This window comes from Fringilla coelebs (genome assembly GCF_963513975.1).
Source record: "Fringilla coelebs genome assembly, chromosome: 24".
Taxonomy (NCBI): domain Eukaryota; kingdom Metazoa; phylum Chordata; class Aves; order Passeriformes; family Fringillidae; genus Fringilla; species Fringilla coelebs.
The window spans coordinates 4,931,992-4,952,379 of record NC_140050.1 but is presented as its reverse complement, the minus strand read 5'-3'; the positions used below and the strand labels follow the sequence as shown (position 1 = coordinate 4,952,379).

General features: G+C 59.4%; 1 protein-coding gene across 3 annotated transcripts; it reads right to left on the bottom strand.

The window, feature by feature from the left end:
* Window positions 1-3: 3 nt before the first annotated feature.
* TLE2 (TLE family member 2, transcriptional corepressor) lies at window positions 4-14,255 on the bottom strand. Of its 3 annotated transcripts, none has more exons than XR_014616723.1 (20): window positions 14,041-14,255; window positions 13,873-13,958; window positions 13,181-13,244; window positions 12,202-12,246; window positions 10,421-10,483; window positions 10,126-10,200; window positions 9,357-9,543; window positions 7,340-7,356; window positions 6,336-6,428; window positions 5,958-6,002; window positions 4,790-4,909; window positions 3,637-3,778; window positions 3,078-3,220; window positions 2,684-2,760; window positions 1,824-2,073; window positions 1,376-1,623; window positions 1,017-1,160; window positions 782-932; window positions 590-666; window positions 4-508 (listed from the first exon to the last, which is right to left on the bottom strand). XR_014616723.1 is itself a non-coding variant. In XM_084220922.1 (20 exons), the coding sequence occupies exons 1-20, from the start codon at window positions 14,062-14,064 to the stop codon at window positions 401-403; spliced, it is 2,163 nt and encodes a 720-aa protein (XP_084077048.1). In that variant the 5' UTR covers window positions 14,065-14,255; the 3' UTR covers window positions 4-400. The 3 variants fall into 3 exon arrangements, 2 of the variants coding, with proteins under 2 accessions (XP_084077048.1, XP_084077049.1); XM_084220922.1 differs by having other exon boundaries at window positions 1,017-1,164; XM_084220923.1 differs by having other exon boundaries at window positions 1,017-1,164; window positions 9,357-9,540.
* Between the last annotated feature and the right edge of the window lie 6,133 nt (window positions 14,256-20,388).

Genomic DNA, 20,388 nt, shown 5'->3' with positions numbered 1-20,388 from the left:
ATTGAAAACATAGTTAAATACATTTCTTTACTGATAATTTACAGCTGTTTCTGCAGCAGAAAATGGGTGCTGTTAAGTCAGTAGCAGTAATTCAGGAGACACACGCTCTCAGGCTTTGTCCAGCTCCCTGTGCAGCTGGCCTGAAGGACAGACAGATCCCAGGATGTCCAGCCCAGCCCTTGCCCAGCCTCAGGGGATGCCAGGCTACACCCAGCCCTCACCTCCAGCCTCCTGCAGGAACCAGGGCAGGAGGAGGGGGCTGGAGCCTTGGTTTGGTGTCTGAAAGCAGCGCAGGAGGAGCGAAAGTAGAGCTGCAGAAGGGCAGGTCCAGCACTGGAGGCCTCTGTGAGCCGTGGTGGCTTTGGGCAAGGTGTGTCCCCATCCCTGATGGTGACAGGAGTCAGTAAACCACCTCATACACTGTGGCCTTCTTGTCACCAGAGCCCGTCACGATGAATTTGTCGTTGACAGAGATGTCACAGCTCAGGACTGATGAGGACTCCTTAGACTGTGAGTGAGAGGGCAGGAGGTGAGAGCAGGGCTGGTACCTGGAGCCACCATCATGCCCCTGACAGCTGCCTCAGCCCACCTGGAAGATGCTGGCTCCGTAGGGTGCCCGCCAGGCGTTGAGCAGATTGTCCTTCCCCGTGCTCACAAACCACTTCCCTGGGACAGGAGACAAAGTGGGTGTCAACAGCTGGGACACCATTCAGTGGAGCAAACCACAGGGATAAATCTGAGGCTATCCACAGCCCAGGCAGAAAAAAAGGCCCTTGCCTACCACAGGAGGCGAATTTGAGAGAGAGGACACAGCTCTCGTGGAGGTGCAGCTGGTACTTGTCAGGTTTGGTGACGTGTAGGATCTCCACGTTGCTGCTCTCCATGCCCACGGCCAGCCACTCTCCCATGGGGCAGTAGCCCAGGGAGAAGATCTGAGGGGACACACAGGCTCACAGGGTGGCCCAGCAGCAGGTGCCAGCTGGCCCCAGGCTGCTGCCAGAGGGCTCCAGCCCTACCTGGGAGCTGAAGTCGTGCTGCTGCAGCTGCCGGCCCTCCCGCAGGTCCCAGCAGCGCACGGTGTTGTCCAGCCCCCCTGTCCACAGCTTGGTGCCATAGTTAGAGATGTCAATGCAGCTGGCACCATCAGTGTGACCTTGAAACTGCCTGGGAAAGAGGAGGATGGAGAGGGAGAGGGCACAGCTGGCAGGGCAGCCGGCACCTGCAGCAGCCAGCAGTGAGGAGCTGCAAGGACAGGCACTGTCCCATGGCCAGGGTTAGACACAGGGACGGGCAGGGACAGGCTGCAGGGACTGAGGGGCCCCTGGCCCAACGAGTCCCCAACAGTCCTGCCCTGCAGCCCCTGCCCCAAACTCACCTCACCATCGTCTGGTTCTGCAGGTCCCACACCACGATGTTGCCATCGCTGCAGCAGGAGAAGCAGACTTTGGCGTCAGGGCTGATGGCCAGGGCGTAGCAGGCGGGGGCAGAGGAGGTGAGCTCAGCCTTGATGCGGGGCGTGGGGGCTGCCAGGTCCCAGATGGACAGGGTGCTGGCCTCCCCCCCCACGATCAGGCTGCGGCCGTCGGGGAGCAGCTTGCAGGAGCGGATGTAGTTGTCACGGTTCTGCACGGGGGTGACAGGCAACAGGGCAAGGCAAGGAGGACATGATGAGCACGCAGGGCCTTGCAGGAGACTCCTCTCCTCCTCTCACTGTAGCAGCTGTGAAAGGCCCCTCAGTCCCCTCCACTGCAGCAGGAGCACATTCCCCTTCCCAGCCCCAGCCCAAAGCCATTTCTGCTCCTCCTCATCCTCCTCATCCTCACCAGGCAGTCCAGCTGAGCCACGGCCGTCTTGGTGCCCGGCTGCCCCACGTCCCAGACCTTGACGCAGCCCTTGCCCCCGGTGTAGACGTGTCGCGTGGAGTTGCTGATGGTGACAGCACAGACCACCTCGCCGTGGCTCAGGGTGTGCAGCTGCCGCGCGTGCCGGGGGATGCCGGAGCCCAGCAGGGCGTCGGGGGGGAAAGGCACCGGCTGCATCTGCCCGTCAGCACTGACGTGGAAGGAGTAGGCGCTGCAAGGGAGCAGAGCAGTGAGAAGCAGAGCAGAATCCTGCCTGCACAGGGGCAGGTGCCACGCGGGTCCAACACAGGCAGCACATCTGGAGTCAGAGCCACGAGCAGAACACAGCCGGCGATGCCAGCTGGGCACACAACAACCTCAGCCCAGCTTTCCCCCAGGCTGTGCTCCCTGCTGCCCCCAGCTTGTGCACAGAGCCCAAATTCACCCCCAGAAGCCACCACACCCCCTCCTCTCCCAGCACAGCCCCCATCCAGCCCCACTTAGGAGTCAGAGCCATGGAAGGAGAAGGCACTAGAAGGGAGCAGAAGAGAGGCCTGAACAAGCCCTGTGTGATGGCCAAGGGCACGAGGTGATGTCTCTGTTAACCAGGCTCAAGCCAAGGTGGAAGGTGCCCAAGCCAAAGGTGGAAGGTGCTCATTTTGCCCTGGTTAATGAGGGTTTAATACCAAGCTCCAGCTGCCAGGAATGAAACGGCAGCACTGGACTTGGGATTGGAGAGCAGCTCCCCCTCAGCCCAGCCCTGCCCTGGGTGAGCCCTGGGGAGGGAGATGCTCTCAGCACCCACTGAGCCCCTTGCCCCCACCCTCCCTGCAGCCACTTACGGTTTCCCTCCGGGAACGGTGGGGAGTGAAGAGGAGAGGGTGGAAGCCCTCAGGTGAGGATGAGACTCAAATGCCACCTGCACAAAGCAAAGGGCACATGAAGAGCAGAGCAGAGGACCAAAGCTGGGCTCTGGTTTTTTCCTGTACACCCCAGTACCAGCCCAGCCCAGCTCTGTGCAATCTCCCTGCTTGCTCTGTCCTCACATGCAGTGACAAGGGCCAATATGGGTTCCCACAGACACCAGTGGGAGTAGAGGCTTCTCTGAAGATTCCACCAGCCCCACATCCCACCACCTGCACAAGAGAGCCCTTCCTGTGGCTGAAGGCCCAGATGCTGCCCAGGGGACAGGCAGCAGAGCCAGCACACCCGGCCTCCCCCTCCTCGGTGACTCACCACGGGGGAGCGGCCGTGGAGCAGCGTGCTGCTGGCCTGGGGCACTGACAGGTGGATGCCCATGTAGAGGCTGGGGGTGGCGTGGGGCACCATGGCCAGGGAGGACGTGAAGGGGCTGGAGGAGCTCAGGGGGCTGCGGAGAGCTGCACGAGGAGAGAGCCGCGTCTTGGCCCTGGCGTCACCCGGGGGAGAGGGGGGACACCTGGTGACTGCACAGCCACCCCCTCCGGCCCCCACAGCCAGGCCCTGAAGCACCCAGCTTCGTGCAGCCCCACCAAAATGACAATTCATCAGAGAAAAAGAGATAAAACTCCTGCTCTACCCCAACCACCACCCTCGGCAGGTCTGAGTCCACCAGGTGTGTGGCGATGGCAGAGGGGCTCCTCTTGGCCATGGTTCATAGCTCTGATCTTGTGGAGCACAACGGCCCTGCCAGGATCCTGAATGCCTCCATCCCTCCCCATCAGAGCAGAGCAGAGCAGCCCCTGTGCTGTCCTGGACACTCACTGACACCCCTGGACACCCAGTGACCCCCCTCCATGGTGTCCCTGTCACTCACTGACGCTGTCGGTGCTGGGGACCTTGGCCGGGGGTGGCCGGAGAGCGATGGCCGAGCTGGGCCCGGGGCCAGGCGTGAGGGAGTCCCGGGGTGGTGAGGAAGAGGAGGGCTTGGAGGTGGGAGCGCTGGTCACTGAGTGGGTCTGTGCAGCAAAGGAAAGAAGAGGAGCTTCAGCTGTGGGAGCAGAGCCTGGGCAGCAGCCTCCACCTTGCAGGGTGGAAGGAGCTCCTGGACAGAGCTGGACAAGGACTGGCCATCCAGCTCCTCTCTCCTTTGCCCCTCACATGTCCCCACTCTCCCCACAGCTGCAAATGCCCCATGCAAGCTTTGGGTCACCCCAAAATGCCCCAACCCTGCAGTGCCCACCAGCACAAGACACATCTGCTGCTCTTTCAAGCAAAATTCCTCCTGCATGGGAGGGCACCCCCATCCCCAGCCTGGGACCAAGAGGATGCCTGGCATGAACTGGCCTCTCCAATCCCCACAGCTATTTCATTCCTTCCTTTTTTTTCCCCTGCCTCTCCTATTTCTTCTGCTTTTTTTTTTTCTGTCTGGGGATTTTGTCGACACCAGCAAAGGAGGAAAAAAAAAAAAATTAATAACAGAGAAAAGCTACGTGCTGTGCTGGCAGATTGCTCAGGGCGCTTTGTCTGCTCTAATCCGATTGTGCTGGGGAGCTGCTGCTCGATGCTGCCCACAGCCCCCAGCTGGCTCCTGACCCCAGATGGGGGGACATATCACTTGGTCCCTGCGGTGGCTGGGAGGCCAAAGAGTGGCAGAAACATCCCTCCCCCTTCCCACATGCTGATGTTTCAATCTGAACGCTGGACTGGTGCTTGGCAAGGAAGAAGAAGAAAAAAAAACCACACAGAAGCGGGGGGAAAAAAAAAGAAGGAGGAAAAATCAATTGCTCTGAGCAGCTCTGGGGAATCCTGCAGGCAGGCGGGTGGAGAACGCCGCAGAGCTGTGCTCTGCCCAGCAGCACTCACCCTGCCCCGAGGGCACGGATCTGTCCCCGGGGTGGGGCTGCCAGTGGGCACAAACCCCGGCATTGCTATCCGGCTGTATATGGCCATTTCAGACCGGCCATGCAGAGAAATTCCCGGCCATGCTGCTGGCCCCACAACCCACCCCCAGCCCCGGGGCTCCTCACCGGGCTCTGCTCCTGGTGCTGGCCGGGCGCGGTGCTCCCGCTGGAGCCGACGGACGCGGGGCTCCCGGGCAGCTCCCGGCGGGATGGGCGGCCGGGGCTGCCGGGCTCCGAGGGTGGGTCCTGGGGAGAGAACAGCGCTGTGGGAAGCAGGAATCCCCCTGTGTAGGAGGGCAGGCTCCCTGGGGAGCCGCCAGCGCCCTCGGCCTGGATAAGGAGCATCCGCGCTGCGTTCTGCTCCCCTGAATGAGAAACGGCCTCGGTTTTTCTCTTTGGACCAAATGAGAGGTGACAGCAGGTTCAGAGCACACTGGTGGCCAGCGATGCTTTCACAAGGAGGGACGGGGATCAGCACACATGAGGAGCTGAGACAGGGCTGCCATTTCAGAAGCAAGGCCACCCCTCAGCTCTTGCACTCCTATTCAACCAGGTCTGTGACATTTTATCAGCACAATGAGCAGCTTCCATAAGCCTCATTTGCTGCAGAAATTCCTCCTGATCTTCCTTTCAGGGCTTGTATTTTCTTAGGAAGTGGCACAAAAAGACTTCATATCTTTCTCTCCCCTCTGTCTTCTAAGAAGGGAATAATCACATCCCCAAAAACATTTTCTCTACCAAGAACAGCGATGGCTGGGATCAAGTTCTGTCAGGTGTGCCTCAGTCAGGAAAGGCTGTACCAGAGGCATGTGGCAGTTCCATTGCAGAAGAATTCAGTGAGGTGAGTTAAAGCTGAGGCTGCTCAAGGGCCAGGCAGGGCAGGAAGGGCTCAAGGCCTGGGGCTGGCAGGGCCAGGGTGTGCCATGAGGTTCCTGCCACCTCCACCCACAGGAGCTGCCAGCAGCAAGCCCAGCTCCATGGAGCTCTCATCCCAGCTTATCAGCCTCCCCATATGGGATGCTGCAGCAGAGGGGCTGAAAGGGGATTGTGAAGCAGAGCCAAGCCTGTGGCTGGCAAAGCTGAGCCCTGGCTGGCACAGCCTTCCCAGAGCAGTGGGAGTGGAATCAGTCTTGGCTGGCACAACGCACTGGAGCAGGGCTGGCACGTGTCCTGGCTGGCCACTGCTGCCCAGCAGCAACGAGCTGCAGCCTAAAGAACCCCAAAGCTGAGGAACCAGAGTCCTAAACCCAACCACAGCTTGAGGAGGATGCCTTGCCAAGCTCCAGGGGCTTACCTCATCCACCACCAGGTTGTAGTCACTCTTGTCCCCATCGCTGTCCTGCAAGGGGGGAAAAATCCAGAAGGGCTCAGTCAGGACAGGAAGATGCTGGACCAGGCTCTGTGTTCTGCCCCAGGACCCCAGAGTGAGCCATTTTCTCCTGTACATCAGTTCTGGGCCCATTTTCTCCTGTACATCCCTCCCTGGAGCAACACCAGCCACGTCCTGCTGGCAGTGACCCAGCCTCAGGCTGAGGGCCCTCCCTGGGGCTCCTCATTTGCTTTGTTCTTGCTCCCAGGACAGCAACCCTGGGCAGCAGGGTGGGCACAGGGCTGCCCAGCCACCTCCCCAGCCCAGCCCAGCCCTGCCAGCCCCAGCCCTTGGGGCACTCACAGAATGCCCAGGCAGCTCCTTCTCCTCCCGCTTCCTCTTCAGCCCCGTGCGCTCCTCGTCCGGCAGGCTCTCGGCGGGGGAAGAAGAAACGCTCTGAGGCAGAGGGAGAAGAAGGTGTGAGAGCCACTGTGAGGGCAGGCAGCCACCCCTCAGCTCTCAGTGGGGCCAGGCCCTTCTCCATGACCACTTCCATCCTGCCAAAGCATCTCCCTGGCTGCTGGGAAGGACCCCAGAACCCCAAAACCCAAGTGAGGGAGATCCAGCCCTGCAGAGACAACGAGCCAGGGTGGAGCAGAAAATCCCCACTGGAGCAGTGTTTACTTCACCTCAACCCTGCCACGAGATTTTGGAAGCAGAATGGGGCTGAGCAGGAAGAACAGTCCTGCCCCAGGTGCTGCTGGTGTCACACATGCCCTGGCATCCCCACACTGGGGACAATGCAGCCAGAAGGTGACAGAGATGCCCCACGCCAGGGCTCCCTGCAGCTGATTGCTCCAGGGTGCCTGGGCAGTCATGGCATCACAGACACCTCCTCTCCTTCCTCCTCTCCTACAGATCAATGCCTGCAATTCCCAAACAGACATCATTAACCCTTCCTTCCCCTGTCTGCAGCCTGGATTCTGCAGAGCTACTGTGGAGCCTGGGAAAGGAGTCACTGCCCTGGCACTGGGGGGGATCCTAAAAGGGAGGGGGCAGCCAAGGACTGCAGAGGGGCTGAGAGCTCTGAGACCTGTTCAGAATGATTCCTAAACTGGAAACTCCTTGAAAAGGACAGAGCTGGTTATTTTGGGAGCAGCCCTTGATCTTTAGCTCCTTGCATCAGCAAAGACTGAATTGAGGTGGCCCAGAACCTTCAGTTACAAAACCCTGATGCAAACACAGCCCACCCAGGCCAGCAAGGCTCACCCAGCAGCCCCATCCCTTCCCAGGAGCCAGTGGCCAGCTTGGAGCACACTGGAGATGCCATCAGGGCCAGCTGAGGCCACGGGCCTGTCACAACTTACCCGGCTTGGGGTGTGCTCTGGATGCAGGCAGCAGCAGGGACAACATCCCAGGTCCATGTCAGAGCAGAGGGGAGGACAGGGAGAGGTTGTTAATGCCAAGCCTGTGCCCCTCACACCCAGGCAGGAAGGAGAGAGGGGCACAGCAGGGCAAACCAGGAAACAGCAGGACACAGGTTTAGAAAACAAACAAAAAGTCACAGCTGATTTCCCACTTTGCCCACCTGAAGTGTGCATTCTGTGCTGTCTAAAGGGAGGTCAGCACTTTGGTGCTCCTCAGGGAAGCAGGGAAACCTCCACCCACCTCCTTCAAGAGCTTATCCCATCTCTGGAATCCCTTCCCTAGACATTAAAACAGGTCCAAAGGCCCCAGGAGGGGAGAGCTGGCCAGCTGAGATCCCCTGAATCACACCCACCCCATTTCCTTTGGAAGCCATGCCTAAAAGCTCTGCTTGGAAACTCTCTGAGGCTTTTGGACACGCACAGCAAAGCAGATCCACTGCCCTGAGCCCAGGGAAAGAGTGCCAGGCATTTACTGCAAATCCAAGCACAGGGAACACATTTACTGCAAATCCAAGCACAGGGCTGTGGGCTGGGCTTCAGCAACCTTCCCTGGCTGAGTTTTGCTCCTAAAGATCCACCAGCATTTACAGAGAATGAGTCCAGGTCCCTGCTGGCAAAAAGAGGCAGGCAGGGATGGGAAGCTGAGGGATTCTTGTAGGCACTGCTCCAAGGCCTTGGTCTGGAGTGGGACCAGATGCCTGCCATCAGCCCTGTGCACCTCTGGCTCAGCTAGACTCACACCAGCTCTGCCTAACTATGGCAGAGCACTGAGGATTAACCCCAGACAGATGGAGCATTTCAACCTTTTTTTTTTTTTTTTTTAAATAAGGCATGGCCCTCACCATGGCCAGACACCCAGGCTGAGAGAAGTTCTGGCTGCCTGGGCTCTGAGGGTTAAGCAGGCTCAGCACAGCACAGCCTGCTTTTATTCTCTCTCTCTCTCTGGACTTTGTTTTCCTCCTTTGTGGAAGTTAAAGAAACACAGGCAGGATTTGAGCTGCAGACAGCTGTGTGCAGGGGGGCAGAGCTGCCACCGACAGCTTCCTGCTGCTCTTTTCACCACCCTGAAATCCTACAGGCCAAGCCAGACCCTGAGAACCTGCAGCAAACCCCACCCAGTGCCTGGCTTTGCTGCTGCTCTTGGGTCCTGACCCAAGTGCATTTCAGTCAGCACCTTCCCCAGGGGAGTCTGCAGGGAAACATCACTCCTGCTAAATCTGGCTGCCTGTTTGTAGCCCACAGAGCTGCCCAGAGCCTCTCTCCTCGTCCCAGCTTCCTCTCAGCACAACCACTCCATGCCTGTGCTCTGAAAAGGTGACTTGAGCTCAGAGCAGCTCCTCCTTTGTGCAACAGGCCACGAGCAGAGCTGGGCAGTTACTCATTTGGCCCAGGCCTGCCAGTAACATTCAGAGCACTGATTTAATGATGATTAAATATTGATGATGTTTGGAAGGCACTCACTGATCCTGACAGGAGGAGGCACCCATCTGGACTAGGAATTAGTGTAATTTACAGGGCACAGCACACGCAATGAGGCTCTGCTTTCTGAATTCCTTGCCCCAGGCTTGTGGCTGTCACAGTTTCTACCAGGGGCTTGCAACAGTATTTTCCTTAAAAGTCTCATCTTTAAGTATCAGATCTTGGTGTAAAAAGAGAGGATTTCTTTGTGGTGGGGATCTCCCGGCTGCCTCATGCACTGGAAACACCCAGGGGAGCAGGCAGAGCTGTGTGTGTGCACAAACACTTGCCCAGGGCCAAGGCTGCACACACAGCATCCCTGCAGAGCAGTCACAAACACAGCCAGCCTCCTGGGGCTGCAGGCATTCCATCCCATGAGCTGGATTTGCCATCCTGAGGACGCAGCATCCCAGGAGCCTCAGCAAAGAGGCAGAGCAGCATCCCTGCACACGCTGCCCAGCCTTTAAAGGGTTAACCCAGCTGTGCTTCTCCCCCTTACCTCTGTTCTCCCCATCCTGGGCCACTCTGTGCTCCTTGGTGGCCAGCTGAGCCTGAGCCAGCAGTGCCCCCGAGAGGGCCAGGAGCCCCGAGCTGGCCCCGCTCAGGCTGGGGGGCTGCATGCTGGAGGGGTGGGGTGCCAGCGGGAGGGGGGATGCGTGCTGGGAGAGCTGCTGAAGCTGCTGCTGCTGAAAGAGAAAGAGCAAATGGTCCTGGATGTGGAGGGGGCAGCCACAGCCATGGCCCTCCCCTCCCTTCCCCTCCCCTCCCCGCGGGCTGCGATGCGAAGCTCATGGGATGAGGCAGGGATGGGGATGGGGAGGGGGCAGCGGAGCTCTGGGGGCTGCACAGGCTGGGTCACAGCCCTGCCCCTTCCCCCGGGGCTGTCTGGGCTCAGCAGGCTCAGCACAGCCTCCTTTATTCTCTCTCTGGACTATGTTTTTCCTCCTATGCCCCTTCCACACGAGTCCCTCCCTGCTGCAGACACGACCCCAAGGCACGGCTGTGCCCTGCTGTGCTCAGGGGGTGTCCCACAGGGCACCCAACACCTTCAGGACACCACATCGGGTGTATTAAAATAGTAAAAATCCTTAAATAGTAAAAAATGGGTGTGTCAAACTGGTAAAAACCCTTATATAGTAAAATAATGGGTGTGTCAAAATAGTAAAAAAATGGGTGTATTAAAAGAGTAAAAATTTCCCCCATCCCTCTGGGTCCCAAACCCCCAGGCAGGGAAGAGTCTTTGCCCACAGCCAGGCAGTGCAACTCACCCCGACGATGCTGTTGAGCTCGCCCATGGTCACCTGCTTGGCCCGTTCCACCGCCTGCAGGACCTGCTGCTGGTGCTGGGGAGGAAGAGCACGGCGGTGGTCACACCCTGCTCCTGCCCCGAGGGAGCGCTTGGCTCCACATTGCCCCACCCTTCCCTGCACAGCCCCTTCTCCCACCCCCCCCAGGCATGGAGGTTTTCTTCCCCAAAACCTCCCGTGGTTCAGACTGGACTTTGATTTGTGCCTTCCCAAGAAGCCAGAGCGATGTGCTGCACACCCCCTGCCTCCTCCTTACCTCCTGTGTCAGGAAGGGAATAATCTGGGCACAAATGGCACTCAGCCTCTTGACAATCTCTGCCTGAAGGAGAAAGCAGGAATCAGCAGGTGTCACCGTGGGTGGAGGGCTCTGAGCCCCATCCTGTCCCCCTGCTGCAAACCCTCAGCCTCGGTGGAGGAGTGAAACTCTCCCCACCCACGGAAATTCTCCTGCTGCCTCTGCATCCCTGCTGGGATTTCCCGAGCTGCTGCCAAGGGAGGGCTCTGCCCAGGGCTGGCAGGCACATGGGAGGGACCCCACGCCTAAATCCCTGCCTGGCCCCAGCCCAAGGCAAGCTCCAAGCTGTCAGTCCTTCCAGCCCAGCTGGCTTAGCTCAGCCCAAACCCATCCCGGCTTTGCGGGCAGGGACGGAGGGGAGCCGAGCCACAGGCACTGGCAGAGGGCCCTCCCTGTGCCTTCCCTTCCCAAACATCCAATTCAAAGCCAGGCAGAGCAGGCAGGATGCAGAACTGCACAGATTCAGTCCTCTGGACAAGGCACCAGTAAATCCCTCAAGGCTCTCTGGTTGTGTTCTGCCCTGACCCAGAGCAGAACTCCACTCCCAGCCCCATCAAGCCCTGGGACAGCTCCCCCTGCTCCTTCAGAGGCACAAGGCACCCCCAGAGCTGCCTCTGCCCACGGGGGAATGCAGAAAACCCGGTGCATCCTCTGAGGAGAGGCTCTGTGGTTGCAGACAAACCCACAGCGTTCCCAGCAGGGCAAGCAGCACTTCTGAGGAAAGGGGCTTCGACTTCCAGCCCAGCCTCTCCAAGAGAAAACCCAGCACCATCTCCTGGGGAAAACTGCACATCCCCCTGCTGTAAATCCAGCCCGGGGCTGGCTGCTCTGAAGGGTTTTATCAGCTCAGGTTTCTGACGATCCCCGCCGGGTGTTGCAGAGGTCAAAGCAGGCTGGGAGCCAAGGGAGAACAAAGGGAACATTTACCTGCCCTGCCCCACAGCCAGCAGCACCCTGTGCTCACCTGCAGCTCCCAGCTGCTCTCCCAGCCACTGCCACCGTGCCCACAGAGCCAGAGACCCCCTCCTGCCCAGGCTCCCACTCCTAAATCACTTGGCCACCACCCCATGGGCAGAGTCCCCAGCCCCACCTGGCTTGGGCCACCCCTGGCTCCCAATTCCCACCGGATTTTGGGGAGTGTAAGGGCGGCAGGAATGTGCTCGTGGTCCCCACCACGCTCCCTGCTAACAAAAGGAGCAAACTCGGAGGGGCTGAGCCAGCTGGAGGGATATGGCAGTTGACTTGCCACTTTGTCAGGCATTGGTCCAAACTAATTTCCCTGGCAGAGAGCCCATGATGACTAGATTGATAAATCTGAAGAGGGAAAGCAAATTAAGGCTGGAACAAAAGGGGAACCAGGGAAGGGTGAAAACACTCCTCTGGCTTTGGGAAAGGAAAAGGGGATTAAGCAAAAAAGAAAAGAAAGACAATCCATTTGCCTCTGGGCTCTAGCTCCTGCTGTTTCCTCCACGTCCCTCCTTCAAGTGGGGCCCCAGGGAAGCACTGCAGGGAGGCACCAGGGCTCACAGCAGGGCTCTGAGTGCTTCTCTTTGGGATGGGGAACTCAATAACACATCCTGACAACTGCTGCATCCCTTTGCAAGCCAGTCCCTGCACAGAGCTGTGTCACTTAGAGCCATTAGAGCTACAGGGCTCAAGGGAGATCATTTTCCAACCAAGCCTCCAACCTCTTCCTCTTCCCCACCCTCCCCTGCTGCTGTCCCAGCCCCCCCTGCACTTACCTGCTTGTGCATTTCAATGTTCAGGCCGTAGGACATCTCGTAGTACTGAGAGGAAAAGCACAGCACAGCCTGGTTAGGAGCTGTCCAGAGCAACTGGCCCAGGACCAGCCTGGGGTTTGGCTGGCTCCAGCCCACGAGGAGTGCCTGGGACACTGCCAGGAGCCTGGGACAAGGCAGGGAGCAGGCACAGGCTGTTTACACCTGCAGTTTGTTTAAGCCAGGGGAAATCAGTCCTGCTTCCCCCCAGATCCTGTCCTGGCTCTTGGAACCCGCTCCAGGTTTCACCCTTCAGCAGCCACCAGTGACTCTGCCAGGGGTGCTCACCCCAATCCCCCACATCTGGGCAGAAAAGGGCACCAGAGGATCTGCTGTCCTCCAGCAAAGCCTGTTCCAAAGGCAGGAAAGCACTTCTGGAAATCCCTGTGAGCCTCCAGGATGTGGGGAGGGATCCCAGCTGATGGGTGAGAGGAACATGCCCTGCAATATCAACACCCAGCCTCACAGGCAGGGCTGTTTCCACCCCCGGGATGGGCTTTGCCCAAATTCACATCTTGGACAGTGTCACCAGCAGGCTCTGGCTGGTGCCCAGGTCCTGGGGCCTGTTAACCCTTCACTGGCAAGTGTGGAGGACTCCTGCCCTGCTCCTTCCACCCAAACCACGAGCCTTGGAGCATCAGTTCTTAAATATCCCCCCCTTGGGAGAGAGAGAGGGAGGAATTGGGAGCTCTCTTCCAAGGCCAGATAGAAAAAGGTTAAAAAAAAAAAAAAGACAAAACCTATGGCAGGATTCCCGGGCTCAAGCAGCACTGAGCACCAAGAGCCAGCGTTGCTGGAAATGGTGATTAACTCCTTCCTCCCTCACATCTCCCCAGCCCCAAGGTCAGCACTGGGCAGGGCAGTGGCTGAGAGGAGCCTCAGCAGCCAAATGGGTGTGAGGGCAGCAGCCCAGGGGGACAGCCCTTCAGGGGGGACAGCTCACCATGACATAATGCCTCTGCATCTCTGTCTTCTCGCTCACCAGCTTCTCACATTCCAGCTTCAGGCTGCAAAGGGGAGCCAGGGCTTCCATTCACGGACCGGCAGCTTCTGCCCCATCCCTGGGGCAACCTCAGCACATCTCCTGTGGGCTCCCGGGGCTGCAGGGGTGTCACACACCCTCCCCGGGGCACCTGCACCCACAGCTGTGCTGTGCACACACCTGTGGCACCCACCCAGGGCTCTGTGCCCTCCCTGCCCCTACACCCGGCTCAGCCGGAGGAATCGCGGCTGATCCTCCCCTTGGGACCCCTGCTCAACACCGGGCTCCCCAGCTGTCCCCCAGCCCAAACCCCCCTCCTATTCCTCCTTCCCCCGGCCCCTTCTGCAGGGACGAGGGCTCTGCCATCACCACCCACCCCTCCAGAGTCTGCTCCCAAATCTGATCCTCCCAGGATTCAAGGTTGGGTCCCACCAGCGGAGCAGCAGCTCTGCTGAGTGCCTGGCCCCAAAGCTGTTCCTGGCCAACTCTGATGGCTTCACTCCCTCCCTAAAGACCAGACGATTATGATTGTGCTCCTGAAGGAGCTCTCCACCTCCTCCTTCCCCACTTTCCCCGCTGCTCGAACCCTCCAGCCCCCGTTATCGCACCGCACTCAGCCCAGCCCGACCCCGGTCCCACGGCCCCGGTCCCACCTGTGGTACTGCGCCTGCAGGAACTGAAACTCCTCCTTGATGCGGTCGCAGATTTCCAGCACCGAGAACTTGAAGGGCTGCCCGGGCTGCAGCGGAGAGACAGCCCGGCTGGAGGCTGCGGCTCGGCCCCGCGGCCCGGCCCGGCCCCGCCACCCCCGCGGCACTTACCGGGTGCCGTCCCTGAGGGAACATCCTGAGCGCCCGGGCTCCCGGCCCGGCCCCGCCGCTCCCCGGGCGCTGCTGCCCGCTCCTCCCGCGGGGTCCGCCCCCGCCGGGGCCCGGGGGTGCCTGGGCTGGGCGGGGAGCCGGGGTCTGGCCGGGCGGCTCGGCCGGGGCGCGGGCGGCGCTCCCGGGGTCTCGGCTCGGCCCCGGCGGGGCCGGGGCGGGGCTGGGGCGGCCCCGGGGGGGGGAGCGGCCACCCGGCCCCGCGCGCCCCGGCCTCTCGCGCCCGCTTAAGGAGGCGCGTTCCCGCGGGGCTCGGGACACCGGAGCTCCCGCGCCCGCCGTGGCCTCGGGCGAGCGCGGCGATGCCGGAGACCGAGAGGACCCCAGGGAAGGCGCCGGCTCCGGAGCCGCCGCTGCTATCCCGAAAGGAGACGCTCGGGAGGCGCTCGCCCGCACGGCGGCCCCGGCCCGGGGCTCACCGGGCGCTTCCTCCGCCCCCGGCCCCGCCACGCGCGCGGCCCCCAGCGCGGTGCGGAGCTTCCCCCGTCCCCGGGGCAGCCCGGTCTCCGGGGAGCGACGCCGGGCGCTGCCACCGCCCCTGACGCTGCGGGCGGACGCGGCACCGGCCGCTGGCGGGGCAGCGCCCGGGGGTGGACATCACAAACGAGGGCAGCAGGACGGTGCCCGCCGGGCCGGGGACCCTAGGGGCAGCGGGCTCCGGTGCACAGTGGGGCCGGGGTCCCTCGGGACCAGCCCTCAGTGTGCCCGGGGCAGCCCCACCGGGAGGGGCGGGCACGGCGGGACTGCCCCATCCCGTCCCCTCCGCCCGCTCCACCTTAACCGGCCCCGCAGCCCGCAGCGGCGGCGCTCGCACCGGCCATTGGCTGCCGCGGCGGGAGAGCCAGCCAATCGCCCCGCGCGGTTCCCACATGGGCTCGTGACGCCAGAGAGCGGGACGACCAATGAGAGATGAACGAGCGGCCAGAGCACCCAAGGAGGCGCCGCGGGGCACGCTGGGAGTTGTAGTCAGCCATTGGCTACGCCCTCACGGCGGCGGCGCCCCGGACCGGTCCGTGCGGTCCCTGCCGCCGCCGCGGGCCTGGGGAGCGGCCCAGCCCGGCTCTGCCGCGGGGTCCGGCCCAGCACCGGGAACAGGCGGGGCTCCCGCCGCGGCCGGCACGGGCAGGCAGACTGCGCGGCCCACGAGGCCTTGCGGCTGCCGCCAGCTGCCACTCAAAGTAACGTGGGGCGGCTGAGGCGGGCGGGCCGGGCGGGCGCGGAGCCGGCGGGCTCGGGCTCTGCGGGGCTGCTCCGCCCGGGCAACCACCGAGACCCCTCCCGCCGCGGCCGCCGTGAAGTCACCGCGCTCGGGGCCGGTAAAAGCGAGTGAGGAGCAACCTTTAAATATTGCAGGACCCAGCTGTACCTGGGCGCTGCGCAGGCAGGCACGAGGTTAAATATTTAATGCCTCACATTTCATCCTGATATTTTATTCATTGTGTTATTTACGTGCTGCATGCTGGCAGCGGCCGGGGCAGGGACGAGGTGCTGGGCACTGGAGGCTCTCCCTCTTCTTGCCCCCATGGCATCCATCCCTCCATCCATCCATCCATCCATCCATCCATCCATCCATCCATCCATCCATCCATCCATCCATCCATCCATCTGTCCATCCATCCATCCATCCCTCCATCCCTCCATCCCTCCATCCATCCCCTGGTGTCCCTTCTGTGCAGGCACATAGATGTTTTCTGTGTGTACATCATATATCTATATCTGCATATTTTAATCCAAATGTAAAGTTTTGAAGGGTTTTTTTTCCCTCTCTCTCTCTGTTGCCTTATTGGGAGAGTTGAGATTTTTTTTAAGGAAAGTGTGTTTTCAAAGGCTGGAAACATTTCAGATCGTGTTTCAAGGGAAGGATAGACTGGAGAGAGATGTTTTGCAGCATTTTTCAAAACTCCTTTCTGAAAATTGCCGGTTTTCCTTCGGCAATCTCTGCGCCCCTGCCTCAGGAGAGTGACACAGGTAAACCTGGTGGAGTGACGGGTGTCACACGTGTCTTGATCAGCCTCCAGCAGTGATTGACATGAGCCCTGGAGCAGCACAGCCTGTAACCCAGAGATTAAATTGTGTTTGGATGGGAAAAAGCAGCGGCAGTTAACCCTTGGCACGCCCAGCAGCGAGAGGAGATGGTCCTGCTGCTGTCCCAGGCGTGGGGGCCGTGCTGGGCAGTGGCCACAGCCCAGAGCTGGCTGTCACCACTGCAGGATGCTCAGCCACCCCCTGCAGCAGCCACAGCTCGTGCCTGGTGGTGGCAGGGCCTGCAGGAGCCCCAAGGGATGAAGGTGTTTGAAATCCATGCTGGGATCAAGAGGGAAATGCTCTGAACAGCAGCAGAGAAATCAAACTGACACAGCCTTTGGGTCGCCCAGGAGCTCCATCTGAAGCTGGATCCCAACAAGAGAGGTTGCTGCTGCTGCTGCTGGGGTTTCCCCAGGGATTTTGCCTTTCAGCTCCCCCCTGAATGCCAGCCTGGCACAGGGGAGCACAGGGCAGCTGTGGATGCTCTCCTCGTTTTGCAGAGACACCAGGGTGGCTGTGGCTCGCCAAACCATCCCATTTTCAGCTTGCCTGCTTGAATGAGGAGCATGAACTCAGCAGAGAGAGAGTGTTTCCTGGCACCCTCAGACAATGGGAATCTCCCAGGGCAGCTGGCACAGGCAGGGACCTCATCCTGGCTGGAGCCAGTCCTGGAATGAGCATGAGATGGGAAGGGGAGCTGAGGAAAGGATCTGGCAGCAAACCAGCGAGATCTAAGCCAAAGCTGCGCTGAAACCAAGGTTCTGCTGTTCCCTGAGCTCCACTTCCAGGACCAAACTGCAGCTCCTGATCCCCAAACCCCCGGTGGCCACTCTCCAAAGCCACATGTCCCTGAGCCATTGGGGACAGGTGTCCCCTCCAGGTGTCCCTGGTTCCAGGGGCTACAGAGGAGTGGGAGCCCTCAGAGCAGCCCAGCTCTGCTCTCTGCCTTCCATCCCTGTGCTGGCTCCTGTTTGCACTTACCAGCTCTGAGTGGTTTTTAATTATTGATGCCTCCTTTAGCTTTTATCTGGTGCTGCTGCAGCCAGGAAGAGCTCGGCATTCCTGCATTAGCAGGAGCTGGGAAGGAAGCCCTGCTCCTCCAGCATTCCCCTGCCATTGTTTCAGGCAGAGCTGAAAATGAGGAGGGTGGGAGCCACAGGGGAATGTGCCAGAACCTCCCACTGGGGGTTCTGTCCTGCAGGAAGGACCCTAAGAGGTGAAAACCACTGAAAAACTGCCAGCTGCTCTGCATGCAGGGGGAAGGAGGCTGGGTTTGAGCCTCCAGTGCCAGGCAGGTGGAAGGGAGGATGTCACAGACATATTTTATGAAAAATCCTTTTGCTAGGACCTTTTCTCTTGAGAAGCTGAGAAGTTTCAGCTTCTCCACGTTTTGCTGCTTTGGAATGTGATTTAGAGAATTGTTTACCCAGCATGTGAAATTGTTTTTACTTGATGACCAATGACAGCCACCTGTGTCGAGGTTCTGAGTGGTCACAAGCTTTTATTATCATTCTTTTCTCTTCTTTTTAAGTCTTGTAATGAAATCTTTTCTTCTATTCTTTAGTATAGTTTTAGTATATAATTTTCTTTTAATATAATATATATCATAAAATAATAAATCAGCCTGCTGAAACATGGAGTCAAGATTTTCATCTCTTCCCTCGTCCTGAGACCCCTGCAAACACCACCACAGTGTGCCTGCAGTTTTGTCAAACCCCTGGCAGCTGTGAGCAGGAATCCACACCAAGCCTGGGTTAATGCTGAGCTGCTGGGTGCCCAGGACAGGGGGCACTGCCAGGTGGGGTCCTGCTCCTGCCCTCTGTGCCCACACAGCCTCTGTGGGCAGCAGGGGCTCCCACTGCATCTCTCTCTGCCCAATTTTTAGGAGTCAGGGCTCTGCTGAGTTTTCCCAAGGATCCTGGGGGAGAGCTGGTTCTCAGACCATCAACCCTGCCCCATCCCTGCCCCACTCTGGCACCAGGAGCTCTGGAACACGAGGAGAAAGGGCTCAAATCACCCCTGAGCAGCTTTGGGGGCCCCTTGTCAGCTGTGTCCTTGCACGTGCTGAGCTGTTCTGCAGGGCCTGAGAGGGGCTCCTGCCCTCTGAGAGGTTACACAGCCTGTTTGGAAGGAGAGAAGCTGTTTCCTCAAGTCTGCAGCTACTGAGAGAGTCACGAGGGAGATGTTTTTAACCCTTTTCTTTGCTGTTGGTGTGGGTTAGATTTGCAGTTCGTTGTGCAGTTAAGATTTGAGCCCAAATCTGGGAAGGTTCCCTATGGAATGACTCCCTTTGGACACAGAGGCAGGCTGGAAGCACAGGGGACACCCCTGCTCCTCAGCAGGATGGGATATCAGGGTGCCCCCAGCCTGCAGGGAATGCTTTGGGAATGGAACACCACGGGAAGCAGGAGTGGAGCACAAGGCTCAGCTCAGCAGGTGCAGGGGGTTTGGAGAGCCCAGAAGTTTTCTCTGTACTTGAACAGAGGGTTAGTGCTCCAGAGGGAGCAGGGAGCTCCCCAGAGCCCAGTGCAGAGCAGCTCCCAGCCCCAGTGCCCCGTGGTTTGTCCAATTCCCTTGCTCAGTGAACAGAGGCTTCTGATCAGCTCCAACAACAGCGACCTCTGCTCCTGAAAGCAGCCCTGAGCAATTCCTCCTAAATCCTCCTCCCTTGCAAATCCACCAGGAGTAACATCCCCAGGCTCAGTCCAAGCCAGGGACCTGGAGTGGAAGCCCTGGGGAAGCTCCCTGTGGGTTCTGGGGCACTGCCAGGGCAGGGATGGTTTTAGAGCTGCCCCTTGCAGCAGCCCAGGCTGGAGCTGTGCTGCCCTTTCACACCAGGAGCCTGCTGGGCTGGATTGTTCTTTTCTGATTTAGCTGGGGTAACTGAGAGGTGCTTTAAAAACTTTTATTTTATTTTATTTTCAGTCTTATTTGAAGGGTGAGACAATACAGGTGTTACAATTCACACCATCACAAGCAGAAGCTATTTCCTAATTACTATACACTATAAGCATTTTTTTGCCTTTCTGTGTTTTGACTTCTGTCAAGTTTTACAAATATTCTACAGATCTATTTCCCACACTGCTGGGTGCCAGCAGAGACCTCAGAGTAGCTGTAGGACCCTGGGGTGGGATGGGCAGAATTCCAGCAGCTCCCAGGCAGTGCCAGGGCACTGGGCTCAGGGCAGCCCCCTGTGCTCTCCCCACTCAGGATCTGCCCCAGGGAGCAGCAGGTGCTCATTTTGGGAGGGGACAGGGCAGAGACTCCCCTGGAGGGCCTGAGAACTCAGTGCCACCACCACAGCTGTGTTCCTGCACGGTCCCTGGCTCCTGCCAGCCTCCTCTGGGCACCCTGCCCCAGGTGTGCCCAGCCCAGATGGGGCTGACCAGGCAGGGAACAGCAGCACTGCCAAGCCCTGGTGCTGCCCACAGGCTCTGTAACCCACCAGCCCCTCCACACCTCAGCGCTGGCTGCACCAGGACTCCCCCAGCACAGCTTCCTCCCCAGAGGAAGGAAATTTTCCCACTCCAACTGGCCTAAGAGATAGCGAGGGGAAGATGTTATCGGGGTGGAGCAGGCTCTGAAGCCAGAGGACAGCTCTAATTATCGAGAGCCAATTCCATTACAGCAATCTCAGCCCCAGGGCACCGCGGGCCGGATTTTCCAGAGGGGCCTGAGAGCCACAGAAGAAGCTTATCCTCTGTGCCCAGAGGAAAAATGAATTATGCACACCAGAGCAGACCTGTGGCAGCCCGCAGGGACCTCCACATGTGTTACCAAAGCAGCACAGAGCTGATAGACCTCGGGGGCACTTCGATCCTTGCTTTTCTTCTGGGGAGAATCCCGCTCTCTTTTCACCACCCACCACTTTTCACCTTGAGCTCGTTTGTTCTGGCTTTGCCCAGGCATCCTCCTGGCCCTGGTTCCGGCAGATTGCAGCTGTGGCACAGCCCTCACCTCTGCAGGGGTGTCCCAGAGCCACAAAGGCCACAGGGACAGCTGCACTCCACCAGCCCCTACAAGGGAAACCAGAGGCAGATGTGTCAGAAACCTCCAGGGAGGGAGAGCAGGAAAGGAATCCAACAGGAAAGGAAGAATCTGGGATAGGCTAGCACCTGAAGGAAGGAGAGCTGCACCTCCAGACACTTCCCACACCAGGAAAACTCAGTTCTCCCCAGCTGAGTCCCCCATCTGAAGGGACAGGAGACACAGGGAACTATTTTAAAATCATCCCAAAGGCAACAAGAAAGTGGCAGCAAGTCACGG

Excerpts from the sequence above, each read along its gene's own strand:
- TLE2 (XM_084220922.1), bottom strand. The coding sequence starts at position 14,064 with ATGTTCCCTCAGGGACGGCACCCG. Across the intron at positions 9,544-10,125 it reads AGCTCAACAGCATCGTCGGG|CAGCAGCAGCTTCAGCAGCT; the intron begins GTGAGTTGCACT and ends TTTCTCTTTCAG. Across the intron at positions 2,074-2,683 it reads ACCGTTCCCGGAGGGAAACC|CGCCTACTCCTTCCACGTCA; the intron begins GTAAGTGGCTGC and ends GCTCCCTTGCAG.